The sequence below is a fragment of the Delphinapterus leucas genome, chromosome 19 (assembly GCF_059928025.1).
Source record: "Delphinapterus leucas isolate spDelLeu-1000000601 "Yukka" chromosome 19, BTC_Dleu_Yukka2, whole genome shotgun sequence".
NCBI lineage: Eukaryota > Metazoa > Chordata > Mammalia > Artiodactyla > Monodontidae > Delphinapterus > Delphinapterus leucas.
The window spans coordinates 40,932,928-40,960,525 of record NC_143147.1 but is presented as its reverse complement, the minus strand read 5'-3'; the positions used below and the strand labels follow the sequence as shown (position 1 = coordinate 40,960,525).

Sequence of the window (27,598 nt, the reverse complement as noted above, 5' to 3'; positions counted from 1 at the left end):
AGGGGTGCATACTTAGAAGGCAAAGCAAAAAAAAAAGCAAGCAGATCAGTAGTTACTGGGGTTTTTTTTGTTTGTTTGTTTTTTAATTAATTATTTAATTTTTGGCCGCGTTGGGTCTTCATTGCTGCTTACGGGCTTTCTCTAGTTGCGGCGAGCGGGGGCTACTCTTCCTTGCCGTACGCAGGCTTCTCATTGCGGTGGGCTCTAGGCGTGTGGGCTTCAGTAGTTGTGAACTCAGTAGTTGTGGCTCGCGGGCTCTAGAGCACAGGCTCAGTAGTTGTGGCACACAAGCTTAGTTGCTCCACAGCATGTGGGATCTTCCCAGGCCAGGGCTCAAACCTGTGTGCCCTGAGTTGGCGGGTGGATTCTTAACCACTGCGCCACCAGGGAAGTCCTTCATAGTTACTTCTTAAGGAAAGGTATTAAGATAAGGGAGGGACACAGGCAGGATTTCTAGGCACTTAAATGTCCCTTTTTTGGTGTTTATATGAGTGTTTTATGATTTAATTTATATATTTATATAAATTATAAATTTATAATTTATATATTTCTAATAAATACTTTTTTTATTAAAAATAAAAACATTTTTCTAGTAAAAAAATGTTAAAGAAGAGAAAGACCAAAGGCTCAGTCTCAAAATAAACACTGGAAGCATATGATCAGCAACAATTTAATGAGGCCATAGCAGTTACAGGATTCTCAAATGGGTACAGTATAAAACCTGTCATAAAATTAGTAAGAGATGTAAGATAGAACACACTTCAATACTGGTACAACGGTAATAGCAGCTTTACAAATGTTTATCTATAGGATTTCTATAGTTTTTTTTAAAAATGAACCTTTATCTCACAAGAATGATCAAATCATTTAAAATAAATTGATACAGTACACAGTGGTTTATTAATATTATAAACATTATAAATGTCCCAGAAAATATTTACAAATACTCACTGGCTTTATTCTCAGTGATTATTCCCTTTAATTTCACTTAATATAAGCATAGTAGCAGGTTTAAAAAAATTATTAGAAACAGACATATTTCTTTTTTTAATATAAATTTATTTATTTTTGGCTACATTGGGTCTTCGTTGCTGTGCACATGCTTTCTCTAGTTGTGGCGAGCGGGGGCTACTCTTCATTGCACTGCGTGGCTTCTCGCTGCGGAGCACGGGCTCTAGGCACGTGGGCTTCAGTAGTTGTGGCACATGGGCTTAGTTGCTCCGTGGCATGTGGGATCTTCCCGGACCAGGGCTCGAACCCGTGACCCTTGCATTGGCAGGCGGATTCTTAACCACTGAGCCACCAGGGAATCCCAGAAACAGATATATTTCTTAACTTCCATTATCTGTTTAATTTGCATACATAAATGTAAATATAAATGTGGGTCTCATGAAAACAAGAACACTGTCCCCACGTCTGCCTTCCAGTTTGGTGACTTTCCACAAAACTGTATTTGGCATCTCAAAGCTATATTTATCTGAGGAAATATAGGCATTTTGGGGAAATTGCTAAAATATCTTTCTAGCCTGAGATAACCAGGGGATATTTCAGAGATATCATCTTATGTAGCTGTTTCCTGTCGGGCTAGAAAGTTCAGTGAAAAACGGCCACTCCTTGTTTCCCCTCCATGAGGAGCTGCTATCCTTATTCTTGGAACTGCAGCGGAAGTTATCAGCATCAAAGCTAATCCTGTGCCTTCAGAGTCACACTTACCCTAATGAGAGTTCCTCTTCTTCCATATTTATCGCATTAGTGATTAGGGGTCCTGGCTGAAGCTAGAGTAGTGTCTACTGCTAAGTAGACATGTCTGACAAACTGGGGGCTCCCAGAAATTGGCAACTTTGTAGAAGACTGACTGATAGGGTTGCCAAATAAAATATAGGATGTTCAGTTGAATTTGAATTTCAGATAAACAACGAATAATTTTTTAGCATAAATATGTCCCATGCAATACTGGGGACATATTTAAACTTCAAAAAATTCATTGTTTAATGGTACATATTTATACTTAAAAGTTATTTGTTGTTTATCTGAAATTAGACTTTGATGGGGTGTCATGTGTTTATATTTGCTAAATCTGTCAACCCTGTACTGTCAGGAAAAAGCAAAATCCAGTGAGGTGTGCATGATCACTGTTATTGAATCAATAGGTGGCTGAGGACAGGGAATCAGATCTCACAGTGAACCTGCTATGGATTTCAGAGAATCCTTGGTGGGGCACTGTGGGAAACACAAGGTTCCTGTTGAGGTCTTCATGAAATTTATATTTAGGGGCTTCCCTGGTGGCGCAGTGGTTGAGAGTCCGCCTGCCAATGCCGGGGACACGGGTTCGAGCCCTGGTTCGGGAGGATCCCACATGCCGCGGAGCGGCTGGGCCCGTGAGCCACAACTACTGAGCCTGCGCGTCTGGAGCCTGTGCTCCGCAACAAGAGAGGCTGCGATAGTGAGAGGCCCGCGCACCGCGATGAAGAGTGGCCCCCGCTCGCCACAACTAGAGGAAGCCCACGCACAGAAACGAAGACCCAACACAGCCATAAATAAAAATAAATAAATTAATTTAAAAAAAGAAATTTATATTTAGCGTCATGAATGTGGATAGCAGATACCAAAGTGAGGAATATCTCAGACTTCAGTAAGCCAGATATAACTACCTACCTAAGATGCTAGAAATGATATTCTAATTTTTTTAAAAACCATTTATTTATTGTTTTGGTTATGCCGGGTCTTAGTTGCAGCAGGCAGGCTCCTTAGCTGTGGCTCCAGGGCTCCTTAGTCGCAGCTTGCCAGCTCCTTAGTTACAGCATGTAGGCTCCTTAGTTGCAGTATGCGAACTCTCAGTTGCAGCATGTATGCAGGATCTAGTTCCCTGACCAGGGATTGAACCCAGGCCCCCTGCATTGGGAGAGCGGAGTCCCATCCACTGCACTGCCAGGGAAGTCCCATGATATTCTAATTTTTAAGGTCACATTGGAGTTTTTGTTTCAAATTCTTTTGGAACAGTTAGGTTTGAATGGGGGATGGTTTTACTTCTTAATTGATTATAGGGAACAGAAATAAAATCTGGAGGGTCTGTTTTTTATGGTTAAGTTTGTAGCACTTAATGAATGCATGAACTTTACAGGCTGAAATACTTTGCTTTTCAATTACCTGAGACTACCCAAGATGAATGGGCACCAGGTTATTTTCTTAATGTCATAACTGCACCTATAGAGTAAAAATTAGAGTTATCTAGTTAAACTTGAATAACCTCCCCAACCTAAATTTGGTAATTCCAGGATAAACATCACTTTGGGCATTGCATTTTCCCATCTGTTCTATTATTGATCATGTAAACTAGAAAATATCCTAATACTTGCTTTATACTACAGTATGTATGGGCTCCATACATATTTTAATTCTTCGAATTAATTATAGATTAATATAATTATTTATACATACTACATTAAAAAAAGGATTGGGATAATATTATCCGTATATTTTATGGATCATCATATGGAGTCAGGCAGAGGTGGCATCATTTTGTTCATCAAAGCTGCTTGTAGAAAGTGGCAGAGTTTGAGATGGGCTTCTAGGGTGAGCCAGCTATGAAAAAAAACAAAGGTCCCAAGTATAATATGAATTATGTTCTTGTGGCCAGCACAGCTCTTCTTCCTCCTCACTAACAAAACCCAGATTTTATGCAAGGCAGCAATGCATCTGGTTTCTAAAAACCACTTTTTCCCAGCTTCCCTGATATTATCAGAAGTTCCTGGATATCCCCTGTTTAAAGAGATGAAGGGCAGTTTAGCTAGCACACCCTTTTGCCCTTTGCCCTTCTTATCTTGCCTACAATGTGGACGTGAGGCTTCAGGAAGTGTTGATATTCTGCACCGTAAGGATAAAAGCCACATATTAAGGATGGAAGAGAGGTGATTACATGGTCAAGCTGCTGTACCCGTTATGCACTGCCTATTTCCCAAGGCAATATGCAGAAAATAAAAATAAGGCCTTATTTGGTTAAGTCACTATAGTCAGATTTCTATTACGAGTAGGCAAATGCAAAGCCTAACTAATACAATTGCTTCAGAATTAAACGAAAAAGGAAGTCTAAGGAGTGGGAAAAGTCATTCCATGTCTAACAACAGTTTTTACTAGATATCTTCTAGTAAGTGGATTCTGAGGAGCACAACATATGGCATAGGTCTTATGTGTGATTTTTGATGTCATTGCTCAATATATGGGTTTATTGTTCATTATATTTTTAATTGTTTCCACATTACCCAACCCACTATAGTAGTTATGGGGTAGGGCAGGGACAAAAAGGATCCTAGAGCTAAACAAAGAAAGGAAGTGAGGGTTCTTCCCTCTGCCCATCACAATTTGTGGTATTACCAAGGATCTGGGGGTGGACTCCTATTGGATTTTCCAAAAGGAAGAAAGAGGAATCCAGTCACACCTCCAAAGAAGGTCATATAGTGCCCAGGAGGACCAAGTTGATCGGCAAGAGGGAAACAAAGCTGTCCCGCAAAAGGCACTGATTCTCTTTTTTAAACGGTAGTTGATTTACAATGTTGTATTAGTTTTAGGTGTACAGCTTCAGGTTCTTTTCCACTATAGGTTATTACAAGATAGTGAATATAGTTCCCTGCACTATACAGTAAATCCTTGTTGTTTATCTATTTTATATATAGTAGTGTGTATCTGTTAATCCCATGCTCCCAATTTATCCCTCCCCCCACCCCCCCCTTTGGTAACCGTAAGTTTATTTTCTATGTCTGTGAGTCTATTTCAGTTTTGTAAGTAAGTTCATTTGCATTATTTTTTTTTAGATTCCATATAAGTGATATATAATATTTGTCTTTCTCTGCCTAACTTCACTTAGTATGATAATCTCTAGGTCCATCTGTGTTGCTGCAAATGGCAGTATTTCATTCTTTCTTATGACTGAGTACTATTCCATTGTGTGTGTGTGTTTGCGTGTGTGTGTGTGTGTGTGTACCACATCTTCTTTATCCATTCATCTGTTGATGGACATTTAGGTTGCTTCCATGTTTTGGCTATTATAAATAGTCCTGCTATGAACATTGGTGTGCATGTATCTCTTTTGATTAGAGTTTTTGTCTTTTCTGGGTATATGCCCAGTAGTGGGATTGCTGGATCATGTGGTAACTCTATTTTTAGTTCTTTAAGTAATCTCCATCCTGTTTTCCATAGTGGCTACACCAATTTACATTTCCAACGACAGTGTAGGAGTGTTCCCTTTTACCTACACCCTCTCTAGCATTTATTATTTGTAGGCTTTTTGATGATGGCCATTCTGACCAGTGCATTTCTCCAATAATTAGCAATGTGGAGCATCTTTTCATGTTCCTGTTGCCCATCTGTATGTCTTCTTTGGAGAAATGTCTATTTAGGTCTTCTGCCCACTTTTTTGGATTGGGTTGTTTGTTTTTCTTGTTATTGAGTTCCATGAGCTGTCTGTATATTTTGGAAATTAAGCCCTTGTCAGTCACATTGTTTGCAAATATTTTCTCCCAGTCTGTATGTTGCCTTTTTTTTTTAAATTCAGGTTGTATTCTGCTGTCTTTTTTGTTTTTTTTAGATTTTTTTGATGTGGACTATTTTTAAAGTCTTTATTGAATTTGTTACATTATTGCTTCTGTTTTATGTTTTGGTTTTTTGGTCTAGAGGCATGTGGGATCTTAGCTCCCTGACCAGGAATCGAACCCACACTCCCTGCATTGGTAGGTGAAGTATTAACCACTGTACTGCCAGGGAAGTCCCTGTAGGCTGTCTTTTTGTTTTGTTTATGGTTTCCTTTGCTGTGTATAAGCTTATAAGTTTGATTAGTTGTCATTTGTTTATTTTTGCTTTTATTTCTTTTGCAAAAGGCACTGATTCTTAACAAGGGAATGAAGGAAGGGAGGACAGTACTGGGGTGGGAAGAGTGTCTGCAGTGGAGTTTGTGGTGTGTCTCTTGGCCCAGAGGGAGATGGAAATATAAGCTTCATAGCCAAAGAGGCCAGCAGCCCTGTGCCCCAGCACTCTAGCAGGGGTGGTGGAAGGATGGCTCCTTCTCACAGATCTGATGATAGAGGTGATCAGGGAGATGAGACAAATAGGGTTTGGAAGAAATCACACAAGGGCCAGCTGATGCACTGGATTTTGGTGTATGGGTCATACATGTAGGTGACAAAGAAGAAAGCTGCCAAGACCTTTTCTTACCAGCTCTGCATGATCTGACTCCTATCCCCATCTCTATTCCTATCTTTCTGTTACAGCCACACCGGCCACTTTTCAATTCCTCAGATAGACTGTGATCCCTCCCACCATGAGACCCTTGCACCTGCTGTTCTTTTTCCCTAGAGCTCTCCTCCCTGACATCCAAGTTGGGCTCACTCCACAGGTACCCTCTCCAGTTAATGCCTATTCATCTTTCAAGTCTTACCTCATCCCTTCCTAAGGGAATCTTTCCTAGATCATCCAGGCTAGATCAAGTTCCCCCCAACAGAATCTTGTTCCTTTCCTTCACAGAAGTTACTTCAGTGCAAAATTATACAAATTGTGATTATATGATTAATATCTACTTTCTCCACTAGACCGAAAGATCCAAGACAGCAGATCTGTGTCTGTTTTTGCTATACCCCTGGTACTCCAGCACAGTGTCTGGCATATAGGAAATGCTTAATAAATACTTATTAATGAAATTAATAAAGCCAGACGTTCATTGCTAAAGTGGAGATGATAATCCTAGCTATCTCATAGAATTTCTTGAAGCCTAAATATGAAAGTGCTTTATAAAGCATAAGGAACTGTTTTAAAATTACTATTATTAAGAAAGATGCTTTAGATTATGATTCTAAATAAATACATTTGAAGAAAAGGATCCAAAGTCTTTTTTTCCCTAAAGGCTTACCTGAAACTTTCTCTTCAAGGCCTGGGTCATTACTGGGGTCAGCCCAGTTCCTGTTTCCATATTTTCTTTATTGGTAAGTGGGGTTCCACCTGGGCTCCTGCAAAGGTATTGAAAATATTAGGAGCTGTGTTTTATGCTGAATTTTCAAGTGAATTTAGAAAGCATAAAGATAGGAGAGTGGATTACCTCTCTACATCGACTTTTCTGAGTAGTTTTCGCAGATCTAACTGGCTTTTACCAGGAGTACTGATAAAATAAAGATACAAAAGTTAGAGCTTGCCAGATTTTATAATTTTTCCAAAGCAAAGCAGTCATTTCTATAGGCAACATCCTAGAAAGTAGTTTGTTGCATTTGTTACTATTTATTACATTTAAAAATAGCAGTAGATGCAGATAGGAGCATAAAGTGATATAGTGATTCTAATAAGTAATAGTTTTTGACTCAGTAATTACACATGTAAGAATCCATCTTAGGGCAAAACTCAGCTATGCATACAGATGATGGACAAGGATGTTTATTGAAGAGTTATAGAAAAAAAAAATCACAAACAACCTAAATGTCTCAAAACAGGATTTTATCTATGAAATTCACATATTAAAAAACTGCATCTATTGAAGAAGTCAAAATGATGGTTTAAACTAATTTTTAATGAGATATGGGAAAGTTCATGACATATTAATGGGAAAACCCATATCTATATGTATAATATGATTATACACAGGTACACACATAAACATATCATATTTCATTGATTCCAAAACATAAACATATCATGTTTCATTAATTCCAAGAAAACTAGTTTTCTTATTTCTGAAATTGTGCTGCTTTGAAAATTCCTGATAATATTTCCCTCCCAAATCTGTTATTAAATCAATGGTGTATTTTGTAATAAACAGCATCATGAAATGGAAATAACAGAGTATATATCCAGAGAAAGACTAGAATGATAAACAACAGTATGTTAACAGTATGTGGCTATCTCCAATGATAGGATTGTTTGCATGATTTTTGTTTTCTTCTTGAAATGTTTCTGTAGATTTCAATTTTCAATGATCATATGTAACTTTTAAAGTTAGAAATAAGCAAAAAATCATTAATTTAAGTAGCAGTAGAGTGTAGTACTGTGTATTTCCTTACATTAAGACATTTGTAACTCGAGTTGATAACACTTTGGACTTCGGTTTCAGGGAAACGCACCGCAGGTCAGAGACAGTAACTAGTGGATTCTGTGCCTTTGGTGATGGTACAAGCTTTAATCACAAAATGAGACACTATTAAAAACACATTTAAAAATAGCATTCAAAATGTAAACATACTAAAACAATAAATATTTGAGTGCTGAATATGTGTAAGATATATCTATTCAATTTTTATTCCAAAGCTTCAAAGTATATCTCTGCCCCTTCAAACTAATGGTTGGTAGATAAAACTGCCTAATTAAATAATTTGGGGATTTACCTATTTTGTTGAGGAGATCCAAAATTACTCAAAAAAATAAAAATCAAGTACTTACCTCAGAATGGTTTCTATATTTAAGACTTATGCTTATTTTCCATTAAGGGACAACCAGGTTAAAAGCCGAAAGACCACATGTTTGGTCAATGACATCTTACCTTCCTCCTTTCATCAAAACTCTGTGTCTTCTTTAATTTCACAGTCAGTAGATCTTTAACTGTTATATGCATGGGTACATTTTTTTTTAATGGTCCAGCCTTAAAATACATGGAGAGGTTAGAATTCAAATTGGAACCAGGACATCTAGTCAAATGCAAATCCAAATCTAGTTTATAAAGACTCTTTAAAAATTAACTTAAAAATTAACTCTTATTTCCCCTAGGAGCCTATCAAATTCTTTCCACTCAACCAAGAACAATTCTGTTTTCAGTATCCATGGATGCTAAGGCTATTGAAAAGTATTCACCAAAATGTAAGGCTTTGATAGTAAGAGATGGGCTAGTTCCTTATAACTATGCATCCTCCTTAGGAGTCTTAGGACAGGAGATGAAGGAGTTCTTTAAATCAAAGTGAAATTTTGGGGACTTCCCTGGTGGCTCAGTGGTTAAGAATCCACCTGCCAATGCAGGGGACACGGGTTCGAGCCCTGGTCCGGGAAGATCTCACATGCCATGGAGCAACGAAACCCGTGCACCACAACTTCTGAGCCTGTGCTCTAGAGCCCGCTCTACTAAACCCGTGTGCCACAACTACTGAAGCCCATGCGCCTAGAGCCTGTGCTGCGCAACAAGAGAAGCCACTGCAATGAGAAGCCCGTGCACCGCAACAAAGAGTAGCCCCCGCTCGCCACAACTAGAGAGAGCCCACGCGCGGTAATGAAGACCCAACGTAGCCAAAAATAAAAATAAGTTAATTAATCAAAAAAAATTTTTTAAAGAGCAAGTTAAAAAAAAAAAACAAAATGAAGTTTTGCCTGAACTCCCTAAAAGGATGACTCAGTTCCCATAGAGGAAGGACGTATACTCAAAGAGGTATATATTAGGGCAAATGTAACAATAGGCTCTGCATTTAATTCAGCCATTTTCAACCAAATATATCTGTAGTGAAAATTCAGCAGATTTTTAAATAGGGCCAGGCCTATCTTAGTGATTCACAAATACTCTGGTCCTCTTGGAAGATAAGTAACTCTAATGGAGACTGGTTCTCCAGCCTAATGGCATTATACTTTAGGATCCACAAATTCTTTTTATTCTGACTTCACTCACTAAGCTATCTTTGTTTTTAATTTGGTTTCCCAGAGAGATTTCCATTTTTGTAAAGAATCCAACAGGAATCTCCCACCTTGCTGGATTTCATTCATTTATCCTTGAAAAAAAATCACTTTCATTTCTAAATCCCACTTTCGTGATCTCTCAGAGGACTGTGTCTTTAAAAACAATAATTGACATAATTAAGATATGGAAACAGAACAAAATGCAGCCCTTCCTGTCAAAGCCCTTAGCCCAACCTTAAAAGGACACCTGGCTGTACTCCTTCATTACACACTGACCAAAACACACCTTTACTAGATTGTTTTTTACCTGATGTGCTTTAGTGAGATCAGATTTTCTGAGCAGCAAAGGTGCTGTCAGTGGTGGAGGCGGAGGGAGCGGAGGCGGGGGCGGAGGGGGCGGAGGCGGGGGCGGAGGAAGACGACTGGCTGGCTGTGGCAGTGAGGTGGGCAGTATAGCCTCGGAGTCTCCAGGGGTGGTTAGAGCACATGCAGGCACATTTGTAAGTTTACCACGCGTGTGACACATCTGACCACAGCTTGGACAGGAAGAATTTTCTGAGACGGCCTGGAAGAAAACGTTACAGTTGGCAACTGAAGAACAGATTTATTTGGTTCTTATGGTTGAGTCATCAAAACCATACCTACCATGTATTGAATGCTTTCTCAGTATACCATATGCTCCGTAATATTTTCTCATTTATCACAAGCTCATTCATTCATTCATATATTTGTTTTGTGTGTGCTATATGCCAGGCACTGTGGGTACAATATGAGCCCTGTCTGTCACCTCATCGAGCTGACAGTCCGGCGAGGAAGACAAGACATTAAACATACACAAAACACATTCAAAACAAACCAAAATAATACTTCAATAAGAGCCATGAAGTGTGCTGTGAGCATGAATAGTCAGAGGTCTGGGGAGTGATATTTAGCCATGATCTCAAAGATGAATTTAGCTTTACCAGGTGAAGAAGGGAGATAAAAACTGGGGGAAGAGTTCCTAGCAGAGGGAAAAACACTTAATACAACCAAGAATATAGTATATTCAAGGAACTGATAAAAAAGTTCAAGGGCCTGGAACATGACTGTTATGGGCTGAATTGTCCTCCCCCATTGCAACTCATATATTGAACCCTCAACCCCCAGTACCTCAGAATGTGATTGTATTTGGAGATAGGGCCTTTAAAGAAGTGATTAAATTAAAAGGAGCCATTAGGGTGGGCTCTAATCCAATGTGACTGGTGTCCTTATATAAAGACGAAACTTGAACAAACAGGAGACACCAGGGATGCACGTGCACAGAGAAAAGACAATCTGAGGACATAGAAGGCAAGTCGAGGAGAGAGGCATTAGAAGAAGCCAGCCCTACCAACACCTTGAGCCTAGACTTCTGGCCTCCAAAATTGGGAGAAAATAAATTTTTGTTGTATAAGTCACCCAGTCTGTGCTACTTTGTCATGGCAGCCCTAGCAAATGAATACAACGACCCTAAGAAGTGAGGGGGCATACTACAGGCTGCTGTAACAAAGTATCACAAACTTGGTGGCTTAAAACAAAATTCATTCTCTCACAGTCCTGGAGGTTAGAAGACTGAAATCAAGGTGTCAGTAGGACTGCACTCCCTATGAAGGCTCCAGGGAAGAATCTGTTTCTTGTCTCTTCCAGCTTCTGGAATCTACTGGCATCCTTTGGTTTGAGGCCCCATGACTCCACTCTCTGCCTCTGTGGTCCCATTGCTTCTCCTCTTCTCTGTATGTTCTACTCTGTGTGTCTTTTATAAGGACACTTGTCACTGGATTGAGGGTCCACCCAGATAATAAAGTATGATCTCCTCACCTCAAAATCCTTAACTCAATTATATATCTGCAAAGACCCTGTTCCCAAAAAAGGTAATATTTACAGGTTCCAGGGATTAGGACTTGGACATATCTTTTGGGGGGCCATCATTCAGCTCACTACAGATGGCATCTTCCCCACTTTATAGATGAAGAAACTGAGGTCCAGGTTGTGAAGTCCAGGTCATGAGGTGATTTGCCTTTCCTCCTCTGGTTAGCTCATCTTGAGGCACAAATTCTGGAAGTAGGGGTGTAATCCCAGAAGTGTCTCTCCAAACCAATGAGCACAATGTTTATTCTTTAGGTTTTAGGCACTGAGAATAGGGATCCTGCTTAGGGGAGTTCGGAGAGAGTGGATATTTATAGTTTTTTCCTGCCTATATCAGTCAAGAAAATAGAAACCACCCTGAGTATTTAGAAGAGGGGACATGTAATATAGTGAGTTGGTTATACTGCTGATGGAAGAGCTGAGAAGCACGCAGGGGACAGTGAGGCATCCCAGAGATTAGCAACAGCATAAAGCCATGAACACCCTGACACTGCATGGCCAAAGAGAAGGACAGTATAATCAGATCTCTGGAGCTGGGTTAACCCAGAGAATCTAGAAACATGGTTGACTTACCTAGTGGGAGCTGGAGTTAGGGAGGCAACAACAACCATTGCTGGAGAAATTGCCCAACACAGAGAACAAAGGGGAAAAATACCCCATCCTCTCTCTCCTTCTAATCTCTCATCAGTGTCTCCCATTAGTCCAGCACACCAGGAGCCAGATGACATGGAGCTTGGGAAATGTAGCCTGCAGGGGTCAGCCCCCCTCCAATACAGAGCAGAGCTTCTGAAGTTTAAGGACTAGACCTGAGAGCAGACATGCCCAGAACTAGCACTAGCCTGTAGCCACTCCTCCTTCTAGTCAAAGCACACTGGGGTTCCAATGGGGGACAACCCCTTCCCTCCTTACCTAATTCTGGATTTGTTTTTCATTTGATAATACTAACCTTCAATGCTTCCTGGAGCTTGTGTAATTCACTTTCCAAAATGCGAAACCGTTGTTTTAGACTATGAAGTTCTTGGTGGCAGAAATGGGATGGAAAGATGGTGTCTTTCAATACTTCCAAACTCTTGAAATTAAAAAATAATCAAGTCTGAATCCAATGAGCAATATGATAAGGACAAGAAAGTGGTCTGATGTATGTTTTATAGAAGTGAAGGCAATAACAAGGACCTACTGTATAGCACAGGAAACTATATTCAATACCTTATAATAATTTATAATGGAAAATACTATGAAAAATATGTGTGTATGTGTGTGTGTAACTGAATCACTTTGCAGTACACCTGAAACTAACGCATTGTAAATCAACTATATTTCAATTAAAAAAATTTTTTTTATTGAAAAAAAATTGGGCTTCCCTGGTGGCACAGTGGTTGAGAGTCTGCCTGCCGATGCAGGGGACACGGGTTTGTGCCCCGGTCCGGGAAGTTCCCACATGTCGCGGAGCGGCTGGGCCCGTGAGCCATGACCGCTGAGCCTGCGCTCTGCAACGGGAGAGGCCACAACAGTGAGAGGCCCGCGTACAGCCAAAAAAAAAAAAAAAAATTGAGGGCAGACATGACCACACAATTTCATCTCATCTGAGTTTAGCCTGAGTGTCTGCTGACCTGAGCACACACACACATGAACACACACACCCAGTATGCAGAAAAACCATAATGCTGAAAATATGTATGTCAAACCCATACCCAGGCCATGCAGTTCTGAAACCAGTTGTATATAGACCATACTCTATTTGTCCAAAGCTTTACTGCATCTTTAAAATTGGGAAATTTGAAGTTCCAGGACGGTCTTAGCCAGCTTCTGCTAAGGGGTGTATCTGTTGAAGGAATAACCACTCTGTAGGAAAAACAAAACCAAACAAAGCAAAAACTCCTAAGTTGGAATTAACAGCCTCTAATTAAATAACAAGCTAGTTTTATAGTATGACTCAGGAGCAGAGACTATCTAAAGCCAAATTCTTCATTTACTTCTAGAATTCCCAGATTAACTTATGCAACAAATATTTATTGAGTAAATAAATAGTAATAAATAAAACAACATAGTAAACAAATAGGTATCCGAGATTTAGTAATGAACAAAATAGATAAAAATCCTGCCCTCATAGAATTTACAGTTTCATGGAAGAAAGGTAAAAATAACTAAATGAATAATATATGTGGGTTGTTAGGTAGTGAACAAATGCTAAGGAGCAAAAGATAAAGCACGAAAGGGAATGTGAAACGTTGGGTGGAGGTGAAAATTTAGATAGGGTAGCCAGGGAATGTCTCACCGAAAAGGTGACTTTTGAGAACAAACGTCAAGGAAGTGAAGAAACTAGCAGAGCAAATATTTGGGATAAGAGCATTCCTGGCAAGAGTGATAGTAAGTGCAAAGGCCCTGAGGTGGGAGTTTGTCTGAGGTGTTTGAGGAATAGCAAGGAGGCCAGATGACTAGGGTGGAAAGATTGAAGGAAGAGGATTAACAGATAATGTGAGTCAGACCATAAAGGTCTTGTTGGTCATACAAAGGATTTTCATTTTTACTCTGATAGAGGAAGACCTTGGAGAATTTAAGCAGAGGAGCAATATGAAATGATTTTAACAGGCTCACTTTGGCTGCTATGTTGAAATACACTGCAGAGGCAGCAAGGGCAGAGCAGGAAGACCAGTTAGAAGGCAACATTCGGGAGACAGAGGAGTCAAGGATGGTATCATGGCTACCGCTTTTTGAGGGTCTGTTTGTTTTAAAATTTTTTCTTTAAAGAGACCTTTAACAAAAAATGTATAAATATGTTATTGTGAAACCTAATGCCTTAGAGTTCTTAGATTTCAGAGTCTCTTTTAATAACACATTTAAGCCCTGAGTCCCAGAGAATAAATGATCAAACTTTACCAAAATAAAGATTTAAGTTTTAGTCATATACACCTCTTTCATCACTTAGTTACCAGGTTTATACAATTAAATCGACTAGGAAAGTAGAAAATAGTTACTGTGCACCTCAAACACAATTCCTTGTGATTTTTACTTCATTTGAACTCTTAAGCTATGATTGCTACATAAAATCAGGATGCTCAGTTAAAATTTAATTTCAGATAAAGGGTGAATAATTTTTTAGTATAAGTATGTTAGAAATGTTGCATGGGACAATACAAAAAAATCATTCATTGTTCATCTGAAATTCAAATTTAACTGGGTGTTCTGTATCTTTATTTGCTAAATCTGGTAACTTGTTCCTAAAATGATCAGATTTTTAATAATTTCTCTGTTCCACATTACGCCTTACCTTTCTGGTGAGGGTGGCGGAGGGGGAGGTGTAACTAGCTTAGACTGAAAGTGAGAGGCCTCTTTTCTTTTGAAAAATCTTTTCGCTTTGGCTTTTAGCTTTCTTCTTCGTTGCTTGAACTTGGGCATGGTTTCTGTAGAGAAAATTTGTTTTTACATTTTTTATTGAGGAATAATACATATACATAGAAAATACACAAGTTTTAACTACAGTTCAATGAATTATCACAAAGTGAACACATCCTTGCAACCGCCACCTTGGTTAGGAAATAGGTCACTACCAGCAATCCAGAGTCCCCTTGAGGCAGGAGATAGATGGGCCCCAGGCTGAGCAGCTGGAATCTGTCCCCTGTAGACAGATATTTCAAGATGAAGATAATGGCAGGAGCAAGAAGGAGCTGAGTTCTGTTTGGATAAAAAGCTAAAGAGACCACATATTTCTCATTCTTGAGGTCAAGGAGACCCCCAAGCGACACATGTGCAAAAAGGATCCTTGGGGAGGGGGAGCCAGACCATAATATGTTCTGCTAACTCCTCAGAGACCAAAAATGGAATCCATCTTGGCTAAAAGATGTGCATGCACACAGGGGAGGGCCCTGTGCCAGACCAAACATGGACTCAAAGTCAGACAAAGCAAGATGATTGGCCAGAGGTAACCCAGAACTGCCCCCATATAAGTAACATAATCCACCCCAAAAGTGTGTGCCGCTCTCTCTCTCTTGCTCTCTGAGTTCACCCGTGCTTTCTCTGCATGTATCTTCTCTCCTAATAAGCATGTTACTTGCCTCACTACTTTTTGTCTCTTTGCCGAATTCTTTCTTCAAAGCAGACAAGCACCAGGGCAGTGCTGTGGTCAGGGTTCAATCCCTGGTCAGGGAACTGAGGTCCCACTTCAAGCCACCGCAGGCTGGAGCCACCTGACAGCCACCCAAGATCACCCTAAACTGGAGGAAAATTTAAACCCAGATTTAAACTATCTCTAGAGATAGCTTGGCTTTGGCATTATATTACTCTCTAATTTTGTTTTTGTTTTCTTGTTTTGCTTTTCTTCATTAAGTCAAGTGAATTTCCCTTTCTTTATAATGAAATCAAGCAGGACCTTTCAGGGCCTTCCCAGTACAAAAGCTCTTTTTGTTCCCTTTCTCTTGTTTGTAGAAAAAAGACTTCAGTCTCCTAAGCCTTCCTCAAGTTCCAAAGAGCAGACTCAAGCAGTTACTAATTAGAGAAGTGAGGGAATGCAGAAACAATGATAGGTTAAACAATAGTTCAGAGATAAAACAGAGTCACAGGACTCCTAGTTCCTCCTCAAGGAATATATATAATGATCTGATGCATATCTTTGTGTTGTCCTGCAGAATCTAAGACCACACCCCCCAGGTAAAAGATGGTTACTACATGCTGACCGCCAGCACTTAGACCCCAGACTGGTTAGAACCATAAATGTTGATGATTAAGATTCCCCAGATATCACCCTGTTACCTTACCACCAACCAAAAAGTTGAAAGTCCGCCAGCTGATCAGGCATCCTATTACTCTCACCCCTAATGCTGCCTTTAAAAATCCTTGCCTGGGCTTCCCTGGTGGCTCAGTGGTTAAGAGTCCACGCTTCCACTGCAGGGGGTGTGGGTTCGATCCCCGTTCTGGGAACTCCCGCATGCTGTGTGATGCAGCCAAAAAAAATCCTTGCCTGAAAGCCATCGAGGACTTTGGCACTTTTCAGCACTAGCTGCCCTTTCTCCTTGTTTGGTGCCCTGCAATAAACACTGTACTTTCCTTCACCACAACCTGGTGTCAGTTGATCAGCTTTGCTCTGAGTTGGGCAAGTGGACCTGAGTTTGGTTCGGTAACAATAATAGAGAAGATGGCTACAGTTGGGTTATGTCAGTTATTAAAAGGAAGTAAATTTCTTTGCTGGTAACATTTACTGAGATTCCAATGTACAAAGTTGAGTTGGTAGTGAAAGAAAAACAAAACTAACCATTTATATAATGCCCATTTACTTTTAGACACCTTCACATACATTTTTTCAGTGAATCTTCATTACCGTGCAAGGTATTTTTCCTGAGGAAGAGGATTTTTATTCCCATTTTTACATAAGAATAAATTGAGGCTTAGAAAGATGAGATGATTTATCCAATGTAATGCAATAAAGCATTAAGTCCAGATTCATAAGTCTCCAAAGACCGCTTTCTTCCTAAAACACTGTGATGCAATAGTAGAATAGGTGATATACAACAAAATAACAATTGCCCCAAATCTAAGACATGGGTGTTTCAAAACATTTATTTTAAAGCACTTTTAAACACTAACCAGTATATTTAGATTTTAACCCAGAATCCTTTCCTGAAGAAAATTAAGTCAGAGCTGGTGTGATGTGAAGAAGTGCCTTGCTGGTTTCAGTTTTTGCTACCTGAGGAACAAAGATGTCCTTATTCAAGTAGCAGAACTAAAACTGGTCTCAAGGGCTGGGCCTCCTTCTCTTCAAACTTACATTTGAATAGGAACAATTGGTCTTTAAAATACACATTCATTCCACTTTTGTTCACCCTGTAACCCTCCAGCACTTGGTATGTAGCTCTATGCTTGCTCAGCTCTCAGATTCCAAGGGCTGAAGAACCTCCCCCAGCTCCAATGTGGATAGTAAAAACTAAGAAATGTTTTAGTTCCAAGAGCACTGGACTCACAGAGGGCACCCTCCATGGCAATGGGTGACAGAACGTATGTCAACAACTGGTCTAGGAGTAAAGTTTCTTGACAGCATCTTATTTAACAAATTGCCAGACCTCAGATTAACAGCGTATTTCTTAACTGTTCTTACAGGCTTGGGAGACATATCCCAAGACACCTGATTTCACCTTTATTGCATCACTTTTCCTTTCTACTGAAATAATGAATAAAGGCTAAGTGAGGATTATTAAACACAAGGTATATCTACAGGATTAAAAAAAAAACCCACAAAACAAAAATACTCTGAATGAAGATATTTAGGAAAGCCTCAGGAAGCAACAAAAAACTTATGGTTGCTTGGAAAAGAAATTAAACCTCATCAAATCCATGGCCAAGACTATCTGTCAAGAAATGTCACTGGAAACCTCTATCCAAGGCCCAGAGTTCACTGGTTGGGATCCCCAGAATCTGAGATTTCCCCAGTAACCTCCCCTTCCTGTCTTCCGTCTGCCCCTTCACAGCCCTCCCCCATTCTGTTCCTGTTCCCTCTCTCACCTGCCTTGATGTCTTTTGTTAGAGAGCAAACTGACACAGAGAACTGGCCTCCGGCCTCCCTTTTTCCTACATTCACCAATCAATCCCTCAGTTATGAAAACAGACTTTAGAAAGGAGCTGGATGTTCTGGTTAAACTCAGTGGATTGACTCTATACCTTAACCTCCACTCCAGTGGTGTGTTGGGATTAGCCCTGACTTTTACATTTTTAGGAAGTCTGTGAGCCAGTTGTTAAACAAATCTACCATTTAAATTAAGTTATATAAACTTACAATTAGGTAATTTATATTTTAAAAGATAATCAATACACAAAACTCACCACTCCCTAATGATCTTACTATTATGTATGCTCTTGAGGTTTTGGGTTTTTTTTTTTTTTTTACCTGATTGTATCTATACAGTGAAAATGCTTAAGAATGGTGTATTATTGCTCATTTTTTCCCAACTGCACATTCAGTGACTTCATATTGGAAACTTGAAATTGCCCATGATGGGAGAATTTATACCACGGCTATTATAAAACACTACAAATTAAGGCTTGGTTTATTATTTTGTTGATTGTTAAGAAAGTGATGAAAAGAATGTTAATAGTGCAGATTAAACTTAAAAGTGTATATTGTCTGTAGTTACATTGTGAATAGCACAAAAAAATTGAGGAGTATTATTCCAGTACTTGAAAATTATTATCTGATTCATCAGAGGTTGCTTACTGAAGTGAAGTTCCAAAATATATCTTTGTGTTTTGCTTTTGTCTTACTTCACAGAGTAAATGAAAATATCAACCAACATTCATATCAGGACTAAGCTTGTTCATAAATTGCAACCACAGGTTGGTTACAAATAAAAGAAGTCTATAAAAATCAATAATAGCATTTTGTGAGAATCAATTGGCTATGAAATTTATGAGTATTATATATTTTATCATTGCTTATAATAATTATGTTATATATCATAACAGTATATAATATCAGTAATTTATAATAAAATTATGTATATATATTTATAAATATTTATTAGCACACTACTGGTGGAGCATGATGAAAACATCATGAAAAAGGCAGTAAAGGAATAAAAAAGGCATAAACCCACAGACGAAGAATGGGAGTAGACCCTATAATAGATGATAGATGTGAACTAAATCATCTACAAGTAGTAGTAACTGACTTGGCAAAGCAGAGGAAAGCTGAGGCTTGCCTGCCTGGTAGGGAAGCCAACAGGAAGCAAGACCATTCCCAGAACTCTGAGAAGATTCGGGACTTGAAAGCACCTAGTTCCTTTGAAGGTTTGGGGTAGGGCTTAAGTTGGATTGATTAAAAGTCTTTATAAGAATTGGATAGGCCTTTGACTTCTGCCCTCCCATCCTTACAGCCAGGCAGTGTCCTGGCTTTCATTTTATGGACAGGTTTATTCTCTGGAGAAGTTGAACCTAGAGGTGCTGAATTTGGGTCACCAAGCATAGCAGGGTCATGTCTCTGTCACTATACAGAAGATAGGGGATGATCCTAACTGAAAAGTGAGACTTTCAATCCCCTTCCTCAGCTCCGCTCCCAAAATACAGGCCACCAAGTTTTTTTGTTTGTTTGTCTTTTGGGCTGCGTTGGGTCTTCGTTGCTGCGCGCGGGCTTTCTCTAGTTGTGGCGAGTGGGGGCTACTCTTTGTTGTGGTGTGCGGACTTCTTATTACAGAGGCTTCTCTTTGTTGTGGAGCATAGGCTCTAGCCGTGCAGGCTTCAGTAGTTGTGGCACATGGGCTTCAGTAGTTGTGGCTCACGGGCTCTAGGGCACAGGCTCAGTAGTTGTGGCGCAGGGGCTTAGTTGCTCCGCGGCATGTGGGATCTTCCCGGACCAGGGTTTGAACCTGTGTCCCCTGCATTGGCAGGCGGATTCTTAACGACTGCGCCACCAGGGAAGTCCTACAGGCCACCAAGCTTAATTCTCAGCCTCAAACCCCCACATCTCTCATTCCTCCTGGAGGAGACTAGAAGATTCTTCTCCAGGGAAATTGACTGGCCCAAGAAAAAAGACCTACAGATATTGACATTTGGGGTTCTACCCAAAGTGGCCAAGTCCTTGATGATCAATTACCCATTGTGGTGCCCACAGGTTGACAATATCCACCGCCACTACTTTGAGCTGCCAATCAATTATCTTTTTTGTGTATTCCTTTGATAAATAACAGCCAAGGATCATCAATCATTTTAGGAAAAGTCTTTACCATGAAGAGCAGAGACCAAAATAAACAGGGAGAGAGGAAAAAAAAAGAAATGGATAAATTACCTAGTGTGTTTGATCATTATGAGCAGAATTTGCTGTTTTTCTGTAAAGTTAGGGCCGAGTTACTGATAAGAGCTTGAAAAAGTAAGCATATTAAAAATGTCTGGGAGGGGGTGGGACTTCCCAGGTGGTCCAGTGGTGAAGAATCCATCTTCCAATGCAGGGGATGCGGGTTCGATCCCTGGTCAGGGAACTAAGATCCCACATGCCGTGGGGCAACTAAGCCCACGCACCACTAGAGAGCCTGCCTGTTGCAACTACTGAGCCCACACCACAACTAGAGAGAAGCCTGTGTGCTGCAATGAAAGATCCTGTGCGCCGCAACTGAGACCCGATGCAGACAAATAAATATTTTAAAAACTTTGTGTTTAAAAATAATTAAATAAAAAAATAAAATATTAAGAAAAAAAAAGTCTAGGAGGGGGAATTGCCTGGAGGTCCAGTGGTTAGGACCTGGTGCTTTCACTGCCGTAGCCTGGGTTTGATCCCTGGCTGGGGAACTAAGAGCCCACAAGCTGCAGGGCGTGGCAAAAAAAAAAAAAAAAGTCTAGGAAAAAAGTTCTACGAGAAAAGAAGTGAAATCATAGTAATACTGTATGTTCAGCTGTTACACAATATTTTATAGTATAAACACTGAATGTTTATTTAACTAAAAATTATGATATATTGGGGAGACAGAAGGAAAGAAAGTGGAAATCAGCAGTTGTCTAAATTTATATAATGTTTAACCCATTGGGGGGAAGAAAAAAGGAAGAGTATTATAAACATGTTACTTAGAAACATGGAGGTAAACACCAGAAACAGTTACAAAAGTGGATAGGGTTGCCTTTGGCAAATGGGAGTCAGGATTATAGAGAGAGGATTAAAAGGACTATCGTTTCTTGTTTGTTTCTTTCTAAGTATAATAAGCCTTCCGGTAGTATTGGACAGTTAACCTTTGGTATGTACTATTAGCTGGAAAAATAAGAGTACCACCATTCTGAAACTGGGCCATCATTTTCTAGCCCTTTCCTGGTGGTTGTTCCAGCACCCATGCCTTCAAATTTCTAAAGAGTTCTACATAAGCCAAAGTATGTCATTTTGGAAATTATTATTATCATCATAATTTTTTTGGCTGCCCTGGGTCTTCATTGCTCTGTGCAGGCTTTTTCTTTTCTTTTCTTAATAAATTTATTTATAAATTTTTATTTTTTGGCTGTGTTGGGTCTTTGTTGCTGCATGCGGGCTTTCTCTAGTTGTGACGAGTGGGGCTACTCTTCATTGCAGTGCGTGGGCTTCTCATTGAGGTGGTTTTTCTCTTGTTTTGGAGCTTGGGCTCTAGGCACGTGGACTTCAGTAGTTGTGGTGTGTGGGCTCAGTAGTTGCGGCTCGCAGGTTCTAGAGCATGGGCTCAGTAGTTGTGGTGCACAGGCTTAGATGCCCCGTGGCGTGTGGGATCTTCCTGGACCAGGGATCAAACCCATGTCCCATGCACTGGCAGGCGGATTCTTAACCATTGGACCACTAGGGAAGTCCAGAAATTATTTTTTAAATGAAAAAAAATCTGGGAACTAAATCATATTTTCTCCTCTCTCTTCTGTGTGTGTGTGTGTGTGTGTGTGTGTGTGTGTGTGTGTGTGGGATGTCTTGGGCCCTGGGTCATTATTACTATTTAATAACCTTTTAATTCAATACAGTAATTGACACATGCAGAGAATTAAGAGAATATGTCAAATCTGTCAGGATAGAAAGATGCAGTCTGAGATAATTCCTAGATTAACGTTATATTAAAAAATAATCATAGCTCTTCCAAAAGTGAAAGATAATGAATTCCTACCTCAAACAGGACAGAGGACACAGCAAGCTAAGGTTTGTTTTATTATCACTGCTTTACTAAAAGCTTTAGATACTCTGCAGAGGATAACTGTCCAATTATAAAAAGAGTACAGAGCAATCGTTATCTAGGTGAGACATGTAAAGTCCCCTTTCCAAAAGAGTAATGAGACATACAAATTCTTTTTGCTAGATTAGGTGGGATTCCAATTGCTAACACTAGACAGAAGCTCATTCTTTCATGATTACTCAAAGCATTTTTCCTATCTCTTAAATTGAAAAATATACTTCCTTTCTTTTTACTTGCCTTGTTTTGAAAATATTCTAAGGCCAATTAAAAACAAAAACAAACCTGTACCACAACATTAAAAAAAAAAAAAGAAAAAGTGAGGAAATTAGAATACTCCATTATAGAATAGACTATACGGGCTTCCCTGGTGGTGCAGTGGTTGAGAATCTGCCTGCCAATGCAGGGGACACAGGTTCGAGCCCTGGTCTGGGAAGATCCCACATGCCGCAGAGCAACTAGGCCCGTGAGCCACAACTACTGAGTCTGCGCGTCTGGAGCGTGTGCTCCGCAACAAGAGAGGCCGCAATAGTGAGAGGCCCGCGCACCACGATGAAGAGTGGCCCCCGCTTGCTGCAACTAGAGAAAGCCGTTGCACAGAAACGAAGACCCAACACAGCCAAAAATAAATAAATAAATTAGAACAGACTATATTAAAATTATATATTATTCATAAACATGAATCAGAAATAATTCTCTGATTAATTCATCCTGTCCCTTCTCCTTACCATCCCTCCCCTTTCTGTCTTGTATCTTCAGTTGCCTTCACCATCTTTCCCTGGGCTCTCCCTAGTTTTCCATCTTTTTTTAATTTTTATTTTTAAATTTGTTTTATTTTTGGCCGCGTTGGGTCTTCATTGCTGTGCACGGGCTTTTTCTAGTTGCAGTGAGTGGGGGCTATTCTTCCTTGTGGTGCACAGGCTTCTCATTGCAGTGGCTTCTCTTGTTGCAGAGCACAGGCTCTAAGCACACAGGCTTCAGTAGTTGTGGCATGTGGGCTCAGTAGTTGTGACTTGCGGGCTCTAGAGTGCAGGCTCAGTAGTTGTGGCACATGGGCTTAGTTGCTCTGCGGCATGTGGGATTTGGACCAGGGCTCGAACTTGTGTCCCTTGCATCAGCAGGCAGATTCTTAACCACTGTGCCACCAGGGAAGCCCTGTCTTTTGATATAGTCTATTTTCCCCTACTCTTTTAATTTTGAAAAATTTCAAACCTTGAGAAAATTTATAAGAATAGTATAATTAACACTCATATATCATTTGCCTAGATTCACCAACTGTTATCTGTTAATTATCTCTCTTCATAGGGGTATATATATATATGTGTGTGCAATGTACAATATATATTATACATGATAATGTATAAAATATATAACCACGTATTTATGTAATTTATATAATTTTTACATATCATATTACACAGACACACCCCTATACAGAAAGATAACAGTTGGTGAATCCAGGTGCATGATATATGACTATTTATTATACTATTCCTGTAAATTTTCTCAAGGTTTGAAACTTTTCAAAGTAAAAAATATAATATATAATAAACGTACATAAATGTAAAAAATACTTACACATGCATAAAAGTTTTTAGTTTTTGACTGAGCAGAGTTAGCTGCAGACATTATACTTCACTCTGAGATACTTTAGCTTCAGCTTCCTTACATGAACATGGACATTATTCTACAAAACCACAAACAGGAAATTTTACTTTTGAATATAGTCCATATTCAATTACTATTCAATAGTCTGAACAATATCCTTTACAGCTGCTTCCTTTCCCTCTCCACATTGCATTTATTTATTTATTTGTTTTTAAAGATTTAATTTCATTTATTTTTGGCTGCATTGGGTCTTCGTTGCTGCACGCAGGCTTTCTCTAATTGTGGTGAGCAGGGGGCTACTCTTCGTTGCACTGTGTGGACTTCTCCTTGTGGTGGTGTCTCTTGTTGCGGTGCACTGGCTCTAGGCATGCAGGCTTCAGTAGCTGTGGCTCATGTGCTCTAGAGCGCAGGCACAGTAGTTGTGGCACAGGGGCTTAGTTGCTCTGCAGCATGTGGGATCTTCCTGGACCAGGAATCAAACCCATGTCCCCCGCACTGGCATGTGGATTCTTATCTACCACTCCACCAGGGAAGTCCCTCTCCACATTGCATTTAACTGTAATATCTCTTCAGTCTCCTTCAATTTATAACAGTTCCTCAGCCTTTTTATATAAGTATTTGCCTTTCTTCATGTTTATATTCTTGAAGAATTCCAGCTAGTTGTTTTGGAAAATGTTCCTCAGTTTGGATTTGAGTGTTCCTCCAGTGATCATCCTACCTTCAGTCCTTCTCCTTGCCAGTTTATTTTCTACAGTGTTCTGGAGTTAGTCTTTTTTTTTTAATTATTTTTTAAATTGATGTATAGTTGATTTACAATGTTGTGTTAATCTCTGCTGTACAGCACAGTGATTCAGTTATACACAGATATACATTCTTTTTCTTTTTAATATTCTTTTTCATTATGGTTTATCATAGGATATTGAATATAGTTCCCTGTGCTATACATTAGGATCTTGTTGTTTATCCATTCTAAATGTAATAGTTTGCATCTACCAACCCCAAACTCCCAGTCCATCACCCCCTCACCCCCACTCCCGCTCCACCACCCTTGGCAACCACAACTCTGTTCTCTATGTCTTTGAGCCTTGTTTCTGTTTTGTAGATAGGTTCATGTGTGCCATATTTTAGATTCCACATATAAGTGATATCATATGGTATTTGTCTTTCTCTTTCCGACTTATTTCACTTAGTATGATAATCTCTAGTTGCATCTGGAGTTAGTCTTTTAAAACAAAAATATGACCCTGATATTCCCTGTTTAAAAGCATTTGAAGGATACTTATCACCCACTGGATAAACCAAATTCCTTAGCATACCTTTCAAAGCTTTTCACAATTTAGCTCTAACAGCCCTTTGCAGGCTCATCTCTTCTAATGATTAACAGTTTGTACTTCAGGCATACCAAACACCAGATACTTTCTATAGTGTTATCAGCCTTTCCCCCTGCTTGGGGGAAAGGTCAATTTATGTAGCCTTCCAGATTCAGTTACTTTTTTTTTTTGCCACGCCTTGCGACATGCAGGATCTTAGTCCCCCAGCCAGGGATTGAACCAGTGCCCTCGGCAAAGGAAGGGCAGAGTCTTAACCACTGGACTGCCAGGGAGGTCTCTCTTTGTCTTTTTGGTGAGTGCTTATAATCCTCCAGGTACTATGGTAGGTGCTAGGATACAATATAGTCTCTGTCCTTATGGAATGTTTACTGGCTGATACATCATCTCTTTTGTGCTTCTATAGCACTTTATACACACCCTTATTGTGACATTTATTATATTGCATTGTAATTTTTGTTTGCATGTTTGTCACCCCACTGGATTTGAGTTTTTCAAGGGTAGGATAAATTTTATTCATCTCTGTTTCCCCAGGACCTAGAGTATAGCAGGCATTAAATACCATTTCATTCAATAAATGAATGAAAGAATAGCAAGTGTTCTCTATTTTGATTAAGGAATATGCTTTAATACAATTCCAGAAAAATCTCTTGGTGAGGGAGGTTTTTAATTCTTCAAATCATACTGCACCTTCATATGGTTAAAGGATGGGTCCAAAACTATTTCCAGTAGGAAGATGCAATAAATAATAGAGTAAGAATTACACTCCTCTGCATGAGTTGGCACTGCTGCTTCTATTAAAACTCCACCCTGTGATACAAAAAAGTGCTTTTGGTCAGGGGGTACTTACAAAGCTGTGGCAGCAACAGAAATTGAAACCAAGTCCTATGTCTAATTTATAATGAAAACTAATGCCCGGGTTTTTGTTTTTTTCTTCTTCCTCTTTTGTTCCCTTTTGGCCTAGCCCATACCTGTTGGATCACGTTTGCCTAATCAACAATAAGTAATGAAAGTCAGGTGCCTTAAGGCACAACTTTCAGATAAACATCACTGTTTATCTGCTGTTCTGAATTATCTTCCAGGGTAAAATGACCTTTATAGATTATGTTGACACAGATCCCAGGGGCCACAGACCACTGGACTAAAGACAGGGTAGACCGCAGATGACTAAGATGATTAACCTCAGCTCCTTTGTTCTTCCCGTTTAAAAACCCCTAACTCAGAGACCAAGTTGGAGTGACTTGTCTCCCACTTCCTCGCCTGGCTCCCTGCAATAAAATCTTTGCTGCAAGCTCCCGCTGTCAGTTTGGCTTTCTGCACTGCGGGCACAGGAGCCCTTTGTTCGGTTTAAAAACGACAATTGTATTTCTTCAATATTGTCCTAAAACACATTTTTATGGAAAAAATGTGTTTACACTCCCACAAACAGCTTTCTGTCAATTAATCATTTTCCATTACCAGTTCAACTGATTCCTCTTGAACATCCATAGGGCTATTGCTGGTACTTGCTTATATCTAAATTACATTTTATGTTGTGCAGCATTATTTTGCTAGCTCCTGTCTTGTTTCTCTAGAGATTGCGGTTCCCTAAAGCTTAGTCCAGCACAGTACTAGTCACATAGAAAAAAGGACACACTTTTTAAACTGATACTCTCACAGAAAGTCGGACGATATTAAGACTATATTAAGGAACATAGTACTACTCCCTAACAAAAAGTGTATGTTCTCAAACTTAAAGTGCATAAGAATCACGGGGCCGGGGGAGGTCTTGTTAAAATGCATATTCTGATTCAGTAGGTCTGGGTGGAGCCAGATAATCTGTATTTTAAACAAGCAGCCAAGTAAGTGATGCCGATGCTGTTGGCCCGCGAACCACGTTTGGAACAGCAAATATGTAAAGGACTGTGCAAAAGGAAGGCGACTTTGCTCCAAAACATATTTTTGAAGACCGTTAATTAAATAGAAGTATGATTAAAGTGGAGCCAGGCGGAGCACTTCTTACCCAGCCTTAAACCTCCTCTTTTCCGATCCGTCTCCCCTCCGAGTCCAGCGAAACTTCCCACCTCTGTAAACCGTAAGACCACAAGCAGCAACAGGCCCAGCTACGGAAGATGCGAGCCCAGGTAACGTAGAAAGATACCCCTGCACTTACTAGGCTAAGAGTCCGGGGATTTGATGGGGTCCCGGCAGTGGCCTCTCCCTCGCCATAAAGAAAAATTCAAAATTAAAACCTTATCGTGGAGGGACCAATCGTAGCCTTGGTCTTTCCACAATTCGCTCTGCGTGTAGTGTAGGATCACAGCTTGGCTTGTGATTGGCTGAGGTAGAACCACACTCCGGCCAATCAGAGCTGAGGCGCTTCTTGTATGAATATGGAGGAAGGCGGGAGCGAAGTGGAGGGGAAGCTGGAGAGGAAAGGTGTGTCACGTCCCCTTTGCTGTTTCTGGAAGCTTTTGTGTAATTGGTTGGCTCTTCTTCCGATTACACCAATCGCAAGCTCTTCTCTGCTAAACT

The 27,598-nt window shown here is 39.9% G+C and overlaps 1 protein-coding gene across 2 annotated transcripts; it reads right to left on the bottom strand.

Moving 5' to 3' along the window:
• Positions 1-611: 611 nt before the first annotated feature.
• On the bottom strand, positions 612-27,372 carry PRR11 (proline rich 11). 2 transcript variants are annotated; one of them, XM_089900940.1, is made up of 10 exons: positions 27,237-27,372; positions 14,777-14,909; positions 13,242-13,350; positions 12,455-12,577; positions 9,932-10,189; positions 8,510-8,608; positions 8,034-8,146; positions 7,082-7,141; positions 6,896-6,992; positions 612-3,582 (listed from the first exon to the last, which is right to left on the bottom strand). In XM_089900940.1, the coding sequence occupies exons 2-10, from the start codon at positions 14,902-14,904 to the stop codon at positions 3,499-3,501; spliced, it is 1,071 nt and encodes a 356-aa protein (XP_089757066.1). In that variant the 5' UTR covers positions 14,905-14,909; positions 27,237-27,372; the 3' UTR covers positions 612-3,498. The 2 variants fall into 2 exon arrangements, with proteins under 2 accessions (XP_089757066.1, XP_022408290.2); XM_022552582.2 differs by having other exon boundaries at positions 615-3,582; positions 13,200-13,350; positions 27,237-27,371.
• Between the last annotated feature and the right edge of the window lie 226 nt (positions 27,373-27,598).

Excerpts from the sequence above, each read along its gene's own strand:
- PRR11 (XM_022552582.2), bottom strand. The coding sequence starts at position 14,904 with ATGCCCAAGTTCAAGCAACGAAGAAGAAAGCTAAAAGCCAAAGCGAAA. Across the intron at positions 8,609-9,931 it reads ATCTCACTAAAGCACATCAG|GCTGGACCATTAAAAAAAAA; the intron begins GTAAAAAACAAT and ends ATGTATTTTAAG. Across the intron at positions 8,147-8,509 it reads GTTTTGATGAAAGGAGGAAG|CTTGTACCATCACCAAAGGC; the intron begins GTAAGATGTCAT and ends TTGTGATTAAAG.